The sequence below is a fragment of the Cynoglossus semilaevis genome, chromosome 3, assembly GCF_000523025.1.
Source record: "Cynoglossus semilaevis isolate Cse_v1.0 chromosome 3, Cse_v1.0, whole genome shotgun sequence".
Lineage (NCBI taxonomy): Eukaryota > Metazoa > Chordata > Actinopteri > Pleuronectiformes > Cynoglossidae > Cynoglossus > Cynoglossus semilaevis.
The window spans coordinates 10,409,963-10,424,015 of record NC_024309.1 but is presented as its reverse complement, the minus strand read 5'-3'; the positions used below and the strand labels follow the sequence as shown (position 1 = coordinate 10,424,015).

General features: G+C 39.6%; 1 protein-coding gene across 2 annotated transcripts; it reads right to left on the bottom strand.

Moving 5' to 3' along the window:
- ccdc191 (coiled-coil domain containing 191) lies at nt 1–14,036 on the bottom strand. 2 transcript variants are annotated; one of them, XM_008307955.3, is made up of 17 exons: nt 13,164–14,036; nt 12,425–12,463; nt 11,144–11,279; nt 10,881–11,030; nt 9,784–9,962; nt 9,405–9,628; nt 8,566–8,710; nt 8,270–8,460; nt 7,329–7,581; nt 6,172–6,557; nt 4,899–4,990; nt 4,293–4,375; nt 3,982–4,083; nt 3,266–3,409; nt 2,122–2,274; nt 1,787–1,941; nt 1–305 (listed from the first exon to the last, which is right to left on the bottom strand). In XM_008307955.3, the coding sequence occupies exons 1-17, from the start codon at nt 13,227–13,229 to the stop codon at nt 164–166; spliced, it is 2,640 nt and encodes an 879-aa protein (XP_008306177.1). In that variant the 5' UTR covers nt 13,230–14,036; the 3' UTR covers nt 1–163. The 2 variants fall into 2 exon arrangements, with proteins under 2 accessions (XP_008306177.1, XP_016887084.1); XM_017031595.2 differs by having other exon boundaries at nt 10,881–11,025.
- Nucleotides 14,037–14,053: the final 17 nt, after the last annotated feature.

Genomic DNA, 14,053 nt, shown 5'->3' with positions numbered 1-14,053 from the left:
TTCTTCTTATTCTTTGTATGCATAAAACTCCTTATCTCCCTCAATCAAACTCCAAGTTTAGTTTGGCTTTTTGTTTGTGTTTTGCGTTCAAAAGACTTCTCTGTGTCCTCTGCATTACGGTGTAGTTCACCTGCAGCAGCAGTGACGTTTCCTCCTGCAGGTGTTAGGGTGGATTCAGGCTGAAATCGGGCAGGACCTTTAACACTGTTCGCCCCAGCTTCTTGCGTCGCTCCTCCTTCTCCTTTTCCTTTCGCAGCACACGTGGAAGCTGCTTCCAGGCCAGGAGACAACGCTGCAACACCCGTCTGAATTGCAGGCAGATGGAGGGACAGATGGAAACAAAGCAAGTGAGCAATGAGAAAACTGAATTATAGGGACCTGTGAGTTGACAACACCTAATGAGATTTCACATGGTGTTACTGGAGGCTCATTGACATTGGCATTTGGGCAGCATTTAGAAATTCACCTGCGGGATGAACCCCTTCATCTGACCTCACCTCACAGCTGAAGAGCACAAACAATCACCCCTACTCAGAATGGAGTAGTCATTAACTGTGGCTATTATGGGAAACGGCACAGACTGCTGTACAGCAATGTTCCACACAACCAAAGCTATTAGCATCCTTGTCCGCCTGTGTTGTACTGTGTATTTAGGATCTATTGCATGCTCTCAAAACAGATATTAACAAGGCAAACTTTTGTACTTGCTCATCATTAGCGTTGCGTCGCTGTGCAGATGTCGTGTCCCTAAAGTTTGCTTTTGGTACAATTCACTTCCATGCATGAGCACAGCTTCAAAAAGGCTGACAGGAAAAAAAACACACACACTCTTCCAACTGTCAGAAGCAAATTACAAAATTAATTGAGTATGAGATAGCCAGGAGGAGAGTTACTGCTTCAAATCCAATTCTGTGTTACCTGAGGTCACAAGCCATTTAGTCCAGAACAGCTCCACTACGCCAAACAATTTATCCATATTCAACATTTCTGGGTGGTAAAACCCGTGTCATAAATTCTAATATAAAAAAGACGCATACAGCTGACAGCAGATATGGAGTACTTCACTGGGGGTTAGAACCTGATAGTGTATTTTTCAACCTAGTGCACAAGAATTGATCATAAAAAGGACAATCAAATTGTAAATGTAGCCAAAAAATGTGTCGAATCACCACTCGTATTTCATCAGGTTTCATCGGTTAAGTGTCTAATAAATGCTTAAGCAATGCTCGTTCCTGCTTCTGCACATTGTCATAGTGTCTGGTATTAGGGCAGGCTGATAAATCGTGTTCATGGTTTTTAAAATGTCCTGACAAGTCTCTTATGAATAAGTGGTCGATGTCCTAGAGGACTTTGTACTTCCTAAAGAAGTCAGGTGTGTAGTTAATTTTCTCCTCTGCTCAAAAACATAAACCATGTTACTCCCTGTTATTGTTCTGCAGAGTGTGCTATTTATGTGATGAACTTCTTTAGCGTCACAGACTAAAGAAACAGCTGATGACATTTGCACACAAAGGTCAGACCTAAAACCTACCAGGCTGTAGAATAACTTCTTCCTTGGTAAACTTTTTTTCTCCTGTGCCTAATCGACCTCAGACAGTAGTGCTGGGTGTTTTAGAAACAGCCTCTATTCTCCCGTAACGCTGGTGTCAGATTAGATATGGCTGGTTTTGCACTTTTGCAAACTGTTAAACTTAATATGACACCTTATTTACTTGGTGATGTGAGCGGTGGAGCACACTGCAGCCTCCCTGCAGCGCACATATGGCCAAGTCAGTGGGAAACAGACCTGTTATTGTGTTCATGAGCCAGCTCCTGGCGGTCCCATTGCACCAGCCGCTCCTGGGTCACATGGTCCAGCAGTGCCAGCAGAAACCTCCGCAGAGTGTGTGTGCGGTAGAAATGCTCGGCCTGTTCCTCCTGTGTTGTCCTTAAATCTACCAGCTGAAGCAGAAAACCCACTTAAGCTCGGGGTTAAAACCAAATATAGTCGGTGACACAAACATGATGTGGAAACTCATTTGCATATGTTTTGTCTTGAGATGTTACAAATAAAAGGAAGGAAATAAATATCCTGCTCAAGGTACTTGTGTGTATTTTGTGTGGTGCAAAACGTATACCCACTCTCTTCCAGCTGCTGAAGCTGCTCCACAGTACAAAGCGCCGGTGCAGTTGGTCAGCAGCAGCCTCTTTCTCTGACAGCGACTCTCTCGCTGATTGCTGCCAGCGTAGCGCACACTGCTTCAGGAGGAAGCGATTATAATGACTCTCGGCCAGCTGGCAGGGATGGGGAAGAAAAGAAAGTCATGACGGATGCATCCAAATACAATCACATGTGCCAGGTGGAAAATGAAGGAGTGATGTGAAGAGTTGTAGCCTCCAGAGGACTTCAAATCTTGTTGTGAAAGCATGCGTGTCTTTTTCTAATGTTGGATTTGACAAAGAACAGGAGGGAAATTTGGAAGATGAAATGACAATAATGTCAAGGGAACTGAGCCGGAAAAGTTGTGTGCACTTCTGTGTTGAGTCGGTGTTTGAGTGCGTGGCTGGTATTTGAGCGTGAATTCCAAGACTGCATGTCATGACAGTTTTTGTGTGTGTTTTGTAGCTCAGTTTGGCACATGGAGTTTGATTTTGATGCCAAGTGAGTATTTTTACCAACAACAGTTTGCTTACTGCACACAATTATAAGACTAATAAACGTGTCTGAGTGGGATGCCTGTGGATACGCAGTGTGTGGCTTTTGGTTCTTTATAAGAATTTTGTTTAACACCTCAGAGATTCAAAACACACAAGTGTGTGTCATCGTCAGGAAAATAGCATATTTCTGTGAAGCAGAACAGCAGTGTAACAGCAAATCAAAGCCATGGCAATTATACACGCAGAGAATAAGTCAGTACAGACTCAATTGAAAAAAAAAAAAGAGTGTTTTTAAAAAATATCCATCAAAAACCTATTTTAAATAAAGTCTCAGACTGCAGTTGGAACATTCAAACTCAAGGTTTTACATTTGAAGCATTGATTACACTTTGGGCTCTTTTGTGCTCCTTCTACACCTGGATGTAAAACTTTTTTTCTTGTGTTAATCTTTTTGTGTGAGCTGCAAAAAGCCCCAAAAAGCAATTTTATCTATTTGAATGAGCTTGCCATGTGCCATTCAAGTGTAAGGACATAAAGCAGCCTTTGGCTTTTAGACAAGTTCTTTAGGACTGAAGGCTGGCAGAGTGTATTGTGTGAACTAATACAATGCACATGGCAGGTGATTTACCTCAGTGTTGGCTTCTCTGAGCTGAATGAGACGTTTCCATGGGGCCAGGCCTCGACGGAGCAGCAAGGTTCTGTTGTAGTGATTGCAGGCGAGCTTCAGGCACTCCTGCAGCCTTTTCAGCTCCCTCTGCTTTTCCTCTTCCCTCTGTTCACAAACAGAGCATGACATCATTTTTTATCTCCTGCACCACCCCTATAAGTCACTCAGGGCTGTCCAAAAAGTGGCAAACTAAAGATACCTGTGGGATATTGGCTGATGATGTGAATTGGCTTCAACTGGCCTCCAGATTTAATTCTAAGTTGTTAGGGCACTAATTAAGGAGCTGTGAGCTGGACGAAGTTTACTGAAACTAGTTAAATGTATTTTTGCACACAAATCAATGTAGTATATTTGCCAAAAACCAGGTCCACCAGTTTACTGAAGGTTATTTGGAGAATAACCGTGAATTTGAGAAAATTAAAGTAGTCAAAATGGTTAAAATACCTAAAAGAATTGTGGAAAACTATTTTAGGCCCAGATAGAAATTATGATGTTATGCTGTGAGAGAAGCAAAATTTGTAAATGCTATGCAAAACTGTAAAACTTTGCCAAAGGCTAGTTCAGTATTAAGTCCATATATTGAAACTCTACTATACAGAACAGTAGAGATCCCTGTCCTCTGTGGCTGCTCAGAGTTTAAATATGCTCAGATGGATTAAATATGTAACAGCGCTCACCTCTCGTTGCAGCCTTTTCTCCTCTTTCCTCTTTTCCGCCATTTTGCGTTTCTCCTCCAACTCCTCTCTCACTCTCTGGTCCTCTGCAGCTTTCATCTCAGCCTGGACATGTTGGAGTCTTTGGTTAATTTTTTTCCTGGTTCTGTGTCTGCGTTTGCTAATTACAGCATGCAATAATCTGTCAAAGCAGCTTAGCGGTTTTTGAACACAACTTCCAAATGTTGGTCAGGAACAGAAACAACTGCATGCATTAAAAGTGAATAAATAAAGATTGAGTCTCTCAGCACAACACAAATTTGCCAACGTCTTACCAACTTCTCCTGTTCCTTCTTCCTCTTAAGTTCTTCAATCTCTTTTTTTCGATTGGAGCGTTGATGTGCACGGGCCTCCATGGCTTGAGAGAAACAGAAAGGTGAGTGCACTGTAAAATTCTTTACGTAAACCCAAATGTAATAATTTTTCCCTAAGAGCCAGATAAAGATGAGTTCCATCCATATCTTCTACAATAGTCTCCACATGATTTATGTGGAGACTAAGGTTAGTTTACTGATAAAGTAAACACTATTAAACCTCCATATACCAAGTCTTTGGAGACTATTTCTATGTTTTACCCACAACAAGTTATTTTGACCCACAGATAAATTATTATATAAAAAAGTTGCTTTGGTTCCAGGTAAAATTGGTTTCCCATAGAACGTAATGTAAAACTTCTATTTTTCGGTTGCCTCTGGATATGTTGTTTAAAGGATGTTTTATATTAACACATTCTGGAGATTGAAAATTACAGAGCAAACACACACAAACACACAAAGACTGAAGAACTAATTCTACAGACTGTAGTTGTGAATTATGCCCGACACTGTACCCTGTCAGTGGAGATCAGATGTCATGGAGCGCTCAGTCAGACACAGACTGACCTGAAATGATGGGATGAGGGCTGCCCTGGGGTCTGACACATTTTCTCTCTTGTGACCATGGAATATCAGGCTTTTCAGAATCTTTCAGCGTCCTGCAACAGATGCCAGCACAGTCAGAGGCCATGAAAGAACGACATGTCACAAATGGATTCAATACAACCTTATCCGTGCCGGGAAAATTCTATGAGCACTTAAGATGACGTGTGTCAAACTGCTGTTAAATCAGTGAAGGCGTCTGAACTGAGTGCTTTTTTTTTCTTACTCTGGAAACATTTCAAATCTCTCTGTAAGGCTGAGCAGAATGAGAACACTGACTTCACACAACCTTTCAGAGTCAATGCTGTTCTTCTGTTCTGGTAATAATTAGTTTCTTTGTACCCGCTATGATGGGATTTGTCTTTAATACAGTCAGTATCTATTCTTGCTATCTGGTTTTTGCTCTCTGTCCCCACTGCAGAGAACCACCATGAAGACCATTCATCTTCTGGAAAGAGTTTTCAAGCCAATAGCTCAAATGGTGTGTGTGGAGTTGGAGAGTCTGAAGTGTAAATTTAAATTCAGTGTCAACAAGGTTCTTAGCTGAAGGCCAGTCTTTACACTCTACACAGTCACCTATACGCATGCAAAGATTTCATTACATCATTTGGGGATTTTCTGTTACCAAGCTATTTGTTCAATCAATAATTCAGTCAATTGAGAACCCCACCATTGTGGGATGAATACAGGACTTCTTAATTGCTGCCGTTCCCCTGTTCCTACAAACACTTGTTTGTGTTCATGTTTGTTTTTAAAGGAATCACTTTAATATTTTGGAGGATTCAATGGAAGTTTTAAATGAAAGAAATACTCATTATGACTGCAAATTCACTAATAAAGAGACCATAATTTAAAAAATAATAATAATTTTAAAAAAATGTTCAAAACCTTTATTTACCTACTGTTTCATTGCAATTTATTCTCCTTTGGGTCAAATGTTCACTCAACAGGAATGTTGGTAATTGTAACATACTCTGTTTCCCAAGATAAATCAGGCAGTAATTACTTGGGAGGAAATGTCAAATGTTCAGTTACCTTTCTATCGTTACTTATAGTAGCTGCTCACTGTTTTAACTGTTTTGGGTTTATTTTTAATCATTTTTAAAAAATTATTTCGTCATCTGAAACACATCAATTTTTTTAATGGATATAAAGTTATTTGCTGAAACATTTGATTCTGTGTGTTAATCTGTGAGACTGTGAATTAAGTATGGGATGTTAGCACAGTAATCAATACCTCTGCCCTTTGCTATCAGGGTTGTGGCTCCTTGCTTTTAAGCCTCCTTGTTGCAGGACTTGCACATTTTTCATCACGCTCTGCTCCTCCTTCAGCCGAATGATCTCCTCCTGCTGCTCCTTCAGCAGCTTCTTCTGCTGCGAGATGATCTGCTGCTGGGCAGCGTGTCTGTTCTCAAACCTGCTACCCTTTGAAGCAGCAGTTTTGGAACAGTTGCCCTTGAATTTCTGCCTCACATCATTCAGCTCAGCAGGAGTCGGTGCTGCCTGCTTCCGGGTCACCTGCCACGGCTCTGTGGGCTGTGGGTCCACAGCGTCTGCAGGGGTCTGATCCAGATGCACTGCGGAGGCGTCAGGAGTCAAAGATCCTGACCTTTTGTTACTGTCCTATGGCAAAAAAACCCACAGAAACGTATACATAGTGCATATATTTTAAATTTTCTATACCTGTCTTTTTGGACAGGTGGGATCAAAATTATATTTTCTGTCTTTTTGGACAGGTGGGATCAAAAGCTCACAAAACGAAATATTTGCAAATTGGCTTGTCCAGGGTTGGGCAACTAACTTTATAACTGGCCATTTTGATTATTCTGATTAATCCATATATTAAATTCTTGACAAATTCCTGATAAAAACTTTTTTTTCTGTATGCGTGCAAATGTTGAGGAAAAGAAAATCTCTTCCCACATTGACTGATTAGGAAAAGGAACAAGAACAGGCTGTGAGATGTAATTTGGAATACAGTGTGAGGGCTTCAGGGATTACACAGACTCAGGGCAATCTGATTTATAAATCCATGTAAATTAGGGAATTACGTCTTTTCGCCCCGCGGTACCATGATCTCTGGCTCTGTTAGACTTTTTTCTATCTTTAGCTACCTGCCTTTCTGTACTATACATTTACACAAGTGATTTTTCTAACCCCTCACTTTTGGGCTTGTGAATATTTCATTGGTGAAGTTTTTTCTCCCTTGCTGATGCAACAAGAAAAGTTTTTTTATTCAGTCAAATCTCCTTTCTTAAATTACCTCAGTGAATTGTCCTTCAGTTTCTCCTGCCCAGAACGGACCCTAATGTTTTAGTCATGATTCTATTGGTGTATCAGACTCATCTCACTTTTAAAATAGGATATATGATGATCTACAGGTACATTTCTCACCTCCTCAGTGGTCTCTGGTTCATCTGATGTTTGGGGTGAGGAAGACATCGTTGGCTGATAAGCCTGGTCTTCCGTGGCCTTCAGTTTGCCTGTTGATACGGCGAGAATTAAAGCAGCCATCTTACGACGGATTTCCTGCTGCTTGGAAAAAAGCTCTCGTCGTCTCTTCTCTGTCCAACAGCATCTGTGCCACTCATTGAAACACAGTCGCAGCAGACGTCTGCGGTTGCTGTCCACCGCCAGCTGGCTTTGTCTGCAGAAGGCAATTGCTGTGGTTATATTGACTGATTCAAGTTGATGAAAACAGATGTTCAATAGTCAGAAAGATTCACAATTAAATGAATGAATGAATGCAAATAAATATATATGGAAATGAGAAATAGATTATTGTAAATCATTGTAAACATTTTGATTAAACTTGTATATTCTTCTCCTGTTCTTTGAGCATCACCATTCCTTTTTTTCCTCAAGTCTAGACTAAAATCTCTCGCTTTTGCCAAAAACCTGTTACATGAGACAAAAAAAATCTGGTTTTACGGTAGAACTCATTCTGCTCAACTTTGCATTACAATCATAAATAATATTTTTACATTTTTCCCAGTTGTAGAGCTTTAAAGAAGGATATATTATATCTCAAGTAAATCTGAAGGTTGACCTTGTCTTAAAAAAATTACTGGTGAAACACACTCAAGGTCAGTTTACTGGATAGCTAATAATTAAGACAAGGTATTTTCAGGTTTAATCTCATCTTGTTTAAAAGCACTATCTGCTAAATACACAGAGAGTTAGAGAGGTGAACCAAGAGTAGGACAGGTGGATGGGTGACGGAGGAATGGGTGGAAAGATGGAAGACATAAACACGCAGCAGTCGAATAAACACTTCATGTCTACAGAGGCCAAACAGAGTAAATCAGGGAGATTGTCCTTCCTTCGGTTCTTGCCTGCACTCAGTTTGAAGCTCCTCCTTTATTCTCAGCACTTCTTTGTGTTTTTGTTCTGCCCACACATGTAATCGCCACACTCGCCATGCTCTCAGCTGCCTCTTCCAGTTAGAGAGGGCCGTGGCCTTTCCCATACGAAGCCTTTGGTCCAACACTACTGAATACCATCCAGAGAAATGCCTGTGTAAACACTTAAAACATACACAAAGGCAGTCACGTGTAAGAGAGTAAGTGTGCAGAGAAGTTACTGTAGTTAACTGTAATTACACCCACGCATATGCAGCGATGGTCCCAACCTTAAGGTTGTTCATTTGAACGATGCTTTGAATTTTCTGTTTTCTGTGCTGTCGCTTTGTGACCTGCTGCTGCTGAGGTGAGGGTGTGGGTGTTGGAGTGGACTGGAGGTCACCTTCTGACCTCTGTCCTGTTCTCTGCCTTTCCCTGTAGAACAAACAAACAAACAAAACCTCAATCCACTGGGACCCAAAGATGAATCACACATATTAATGAGTCTAGATATTTCACACTGGATGCCCTCTATTATGCAACAATTCCCCCTGGTTTTGGAACTTGGACTTAGGCTCCCAATGGCAACGCGTGACGAGAGTTGGATGTTGAGTGTCATTATCAATATTCAAAACTTTGTTGGAATATAAAGGCCATGCTGGTCCACAGACCTTCTATAACTCTATAACTATGGTATGTATATTTTTTACATTTCTGTATTTTTCTTTGTAATTATTATTCAGTATCTCAAAAAGGCCAATCTTGGCATTTAAGAAGTTAATCTTTATTCCTTAAAGGTAAAAGGGAAGATTTTCTTTTTTATGATGAGATGTTTTTACAGTTGTGACACTGAATGATTGGCACGACAAACATTTGCGGTGAAAACGGCTAAAATAGCAGCAGCGCCTGTTCAAGGACTGGTGTTGCAATCTACAGGGACTCTTCCACAACACTTGGCTGTCTCATCACAGGTGCACTTGTCAACAACTTACCATTAATCCTTCCCTTCCACTACAGGAAGGTTCAGCAATCAGGCAGAAGTCCTGAGGATAATTTTAGGTATGAAAGTGGAGGGAGAGGAAGAAGGATTGTTGATGTAGCCACTTCAGCAAAGAACATAAGTCCGTACCTCTGTCTAACCAGCTGTTTCAAGCGTTTCTGCTCCTCCATCTGGCGCCGCAGTCTCACCATCTCTTGCTGTACCATCTCCTCCTCTCTGTGTGCGTCCTGATTCCTCCTCTTCTCCTCCTCTAGCTCCCTCCGCTTTACCTCCTCTCTGGCAGCCCGCAGGGCCTCCCTCTCTCTCTGCTGCTTCTGTCTCTCAGTGTCGCGCTGGGCCCTGTTCTCTCGCACCTTTAGTGGCAATCAGGAGTAATTAGTGGAAATAAGAACATAACTTTGGTGCCCTTTGTTCCGCTTGATTTACTCAGTGAGGCTTATGGTGACAGCATTCCGACTCACAGCCTCCACATCTCTGATGTGGTTGGAAAGAAGTGAGACTCACGTACCAGCTGGTGTCTTGCCTCCATGGTGATTAGAGGGTCTCTAATTTTCTTCTTTGTTTTTCCCACATCCAGTGCCAGTTCCTCCATCATCCCAGTGTCCAGCAGATCTTGCTCCATCAGGTCTTGTAGGACATTGTTAACAGTGATGTGCATGTCCTCCTCAGCCAGGCAGTTGTAGAGATCTGATTGGTGAAGTCAGGAGAAAGGTATTCAATAGGAGGAATCAAAAGTTAAATTTACATTTTTAGTTAGATGTAAATTGATCATCTTTAACTAAAAGGACCATTTAATTCATTATTAGCATTGATTAATGTTTGCTTAATTTGCGTAGTTTAACTAATACCTCAGCCTTGAAGATGATTTGCATGAATAATGTATTGACTACAAGTAAAACAGGTTATTCATTCAGTGCACCCCAAGATGATCAAACACTGGGAGGAAAAACGTTGAATTTAATTCTAAAAAGACACCAACCAGATCAAATTAAAGTGATAAAACGCCTGGTGAGATCAGTCAACCTCTTTTTACCCTCTAATGACAAAAAATTCAAACTCATCAGGTGTCCGGAAGGGAAAGGAAATTAATTTTAAAAAAAGGATTAAAGCACTTAGGAGAAGATACAAAATATGGTCCAACTGTAATATTATATAAACCATACAAATTTCCTACTTTGATCTCAAACTCTTAATAATTTGTGAAAATCATCATTTTGGTGGCTGTTGCCATAACGTTAGCCAGAGAGAATAATGAATAAGCAAACACATGCCAGAATGGCTTTCTGATAAATAGACCATATACAGAGTGCCGCTGGAAGGAATTGCTCATAAGAATAGATATATTGAGTGAACTGAGAGGGTATGGGTCATCCAAAAAGCTCAATATTGAAATTATCTGGGTTTGAATTAGACAGAGCTTTGACCTTCAGGTTGGAATACTGACGGTAAGCCAAGAAAAGTCCCTTCTATTTGACTTATTTCTATAATAATTTACTGGTATGTCACCTAATATATTCTCCATCTTCTCCATTATTATTCACACAAATGAGCCTTGATGGATTACAATGATAAAGCTGTGTGGATATCAAAGTTCTTTTTACATACCCTCAAAGTTGTCATAGCTTGGTGCAGTGAGGTGAGAGAAATTCAGTGCGGGTCTTTTCCTCCGAACAGAGCTCATAATGTCATCTACCTCATCCATCTCAGCCTCCATCTGTAAGTTACTGCTCAGCCAATCACCAACCAGAGCCTGGGCTACAAGACACAACAGCTAAATGTCAATGTTCAGCTACTCAGTGGTATATATGGTGGACACTCCATACAGGCATCACTGTGTCAAAATTGTCGTGGCTGTTTGGATGACCCACCTTCCTTGTAGGCTTCATCATGATCTCGTAACTGTTCGCTGTGTTGCAGAGGCACATTTCGAGCGCTGCTTCCTGAATAATGTTTCTTTGGGTACAAAACCTCAGATACGGCAAATTCAGAAGCCTGCTCTACTCGCTAAATGGAAAGAAGATGCAGAAACAAACGTTCAAGGTTTTAAAATATTACAATATACAATAAACATTACAATATATATAAATATACACCTATTCATTAAGCTTATAGTATTGTAGTCTTAGTATGAGTAGTCAATATCTGTAGGCTGTAGGCAATATCTGTAGGCAATAGTCATAATCCTATCATTTACAATATATATATATATATATATAAGCACAATTGTATAATTTATCTGTGCTACATGTTTTTGGACTGTGGGAGGGAACGCATGCAAAAAAACATCAGTTACTAACAGGGATTAACTATACTCTGTATAATCTGTAACCAGTCTTTCATTGTGTGGCCATTTTAGATATCAGTAAAAGAAAAACATGTACATCATTTAAACAATTCATGTGGATTCAAAACCTATATGAATAAACACACACATATAAATCATCTACAAACACAGAGATTGATGTCAAAAGAAACATCTTCTCTAGAATAAAACAGAAGCTGAGAAATGAGCTGAAATCCAGCGTGATTAAAACAAAAATCGGTTTGGTTGAATGTCCGAGATTACAGTGATTGTTCACCCACAACAGTTTCCCCAATTATTAGCATCTTCAATCATACAACCAGTCATCCACCCCATTTTAAAATTAGCTTCTTGTCATTCCTGTGGGCACTGTAATGATCATAAGCAATGGAGAAAGGTTTTCTGAGGGCAACGGGAAGAAAAACATCCATCATCCAACTACAAACCAAACCATTTTCACATCCTATGTTCCCATGCTCACAGTTGTAAATCTTAAAGTATATATACTGCAAACATATGTCTCAGATGAAACTGCAAGATAATGGCACCCATTATCAGAAAATTAGTTTGTTCACACTTTACAACCTCCCAATTGTCTGAAAACCGATTACTGATTTGTTTTTGTAATTTGCCACCTCGAGATCAATTAAGTATATCTATCTATCCACACTTTTTTTCAATGGAATATATTTAAATATTCATTATCACCTAATTCTAGGTGTCTGTTGTGTTAAATAGAAAGTGCGAAGAGTGGAAGCAAACAGCACATTTCCTATTTTAGAAAATGATAGAAAATGAATGGAAACAGTTTCTTTTCTTACATAAAACCAGCACATGTTCTCCTTACCTTTCTCCATTGATCAATATCACTGATCTCTGTCTGGACCTGTTATTAAAAAAAATTGAGTGTTGTGTTGAAACAGTTAGTAAACAATGGAATAACATTCACATGGTTTGGTTTGGAAATGAACAATGAACGATGGGAATAGTGTGAAAATTGAGCTGCTGAGCACATTCCCGAAGTCTGTGGATTATTTTCCAGGAAAGCTTAACCCCTGCCTTCAACCAGCAGATTATTTTTCAAATCATTTCCCAGGCGTCTGTAAAGAAGGTGTAGCGGTCCAGCAATCACCCTCTGAGGCTATAGGATTGTTGAAACCAAACAATGATCATCCTTGATATTTACACAACAAGCCAAGAGTCCACAGGTATTTGCTTCACAAATCCAGGACATGTTACTGTTGCCAAATAAATGACTTAAGGATGCAGACTTGTGTCCAGAAGGCTGCGGGTTTGAATTCACCAGCCACCACTGAGGTGCACTGGATTAGGAACTGTACCCAAACACAGCTCCATGGGCAGAGGTCACATTTGTTGTGATAATGTGGTTTGTTACAATGACAATTTTTCACTACACCTCACAATATTATTGAAAGCATAGCTATTTGGCTCTTGGTGAGTGACTTTACTAACATTAACTAAAATGACTTTGTTTTAAACACGTAAGAACGGCATTCATTTATAGCCAATGTAAATTGTAATATAGTTCATATTACAAATAAACATGTTTTTAAGAACAAACTTACTTTTTCTCCGTTCCTGTTGAGACTTCGCCATTTAAACACATGGGGAATACGACTTGGTGACGTCATCGCCTGGCTAACCTGTCTGTCACCTACACTATATTATCGAAAGTTTAAATTCCGAAAATACAAGTTACCGTTTTTTGTTAAGCTGCCGTCAACATCAATGCAGTGGCATTGTGACCTCGCGCTTCTTTTTTTGTACTTATATTCCTTGTGTCGTTTAAATTACAAGATAGATACAAGAAGAAAAAATACAAAAATACATGTTTCTGTTTGTTGAACGAAATTATAAAATAACTTTCCTTTGGCATCCACGATACTCATCACAGACTTCATACGGAAACTGAAGAGTAACATGTTTTAAAATGCCCCATTCACACGCCTAAGTCACATCAAAGCACAGAATCCGCACGAATAACCGCTGCAAGTGTTTACTTTGGGTCGCATGGGGTTATGGGTAATATAGTTCATAAATGGCTTATCTTTGTCTATTGTTGCCAAGAAAGAATTTTTAAGACTACGTAACCCATGAGGCTTTGCTCTTCTTTAGTAACTATAGCAACTAAGGTTAAATGAAATAAAGGTGTATTGTAGCGTGTTAAAATATAACGTTTAAAACTTTAAAATGTCTGTAAGGATAGTTTGTGATGTCTAGTATTTCCTAATATACATTTAATAAAGCAACAATTTAAATACATTAAACAACAATAAAATAAAATCAACGTAAAATTAAGTAATATTAACAACAGAATTTCTTTTGAGCTTTTTGTTGTTTTAGTCGGTTACGGTATTGTCTATAAGATAGTTTTCCTTATACCACCATTCACATAGTTTTGCTAGAATTATATTAGACGACTTATTGTGAGTAAAAGTCTTTCACCTAGGAATAA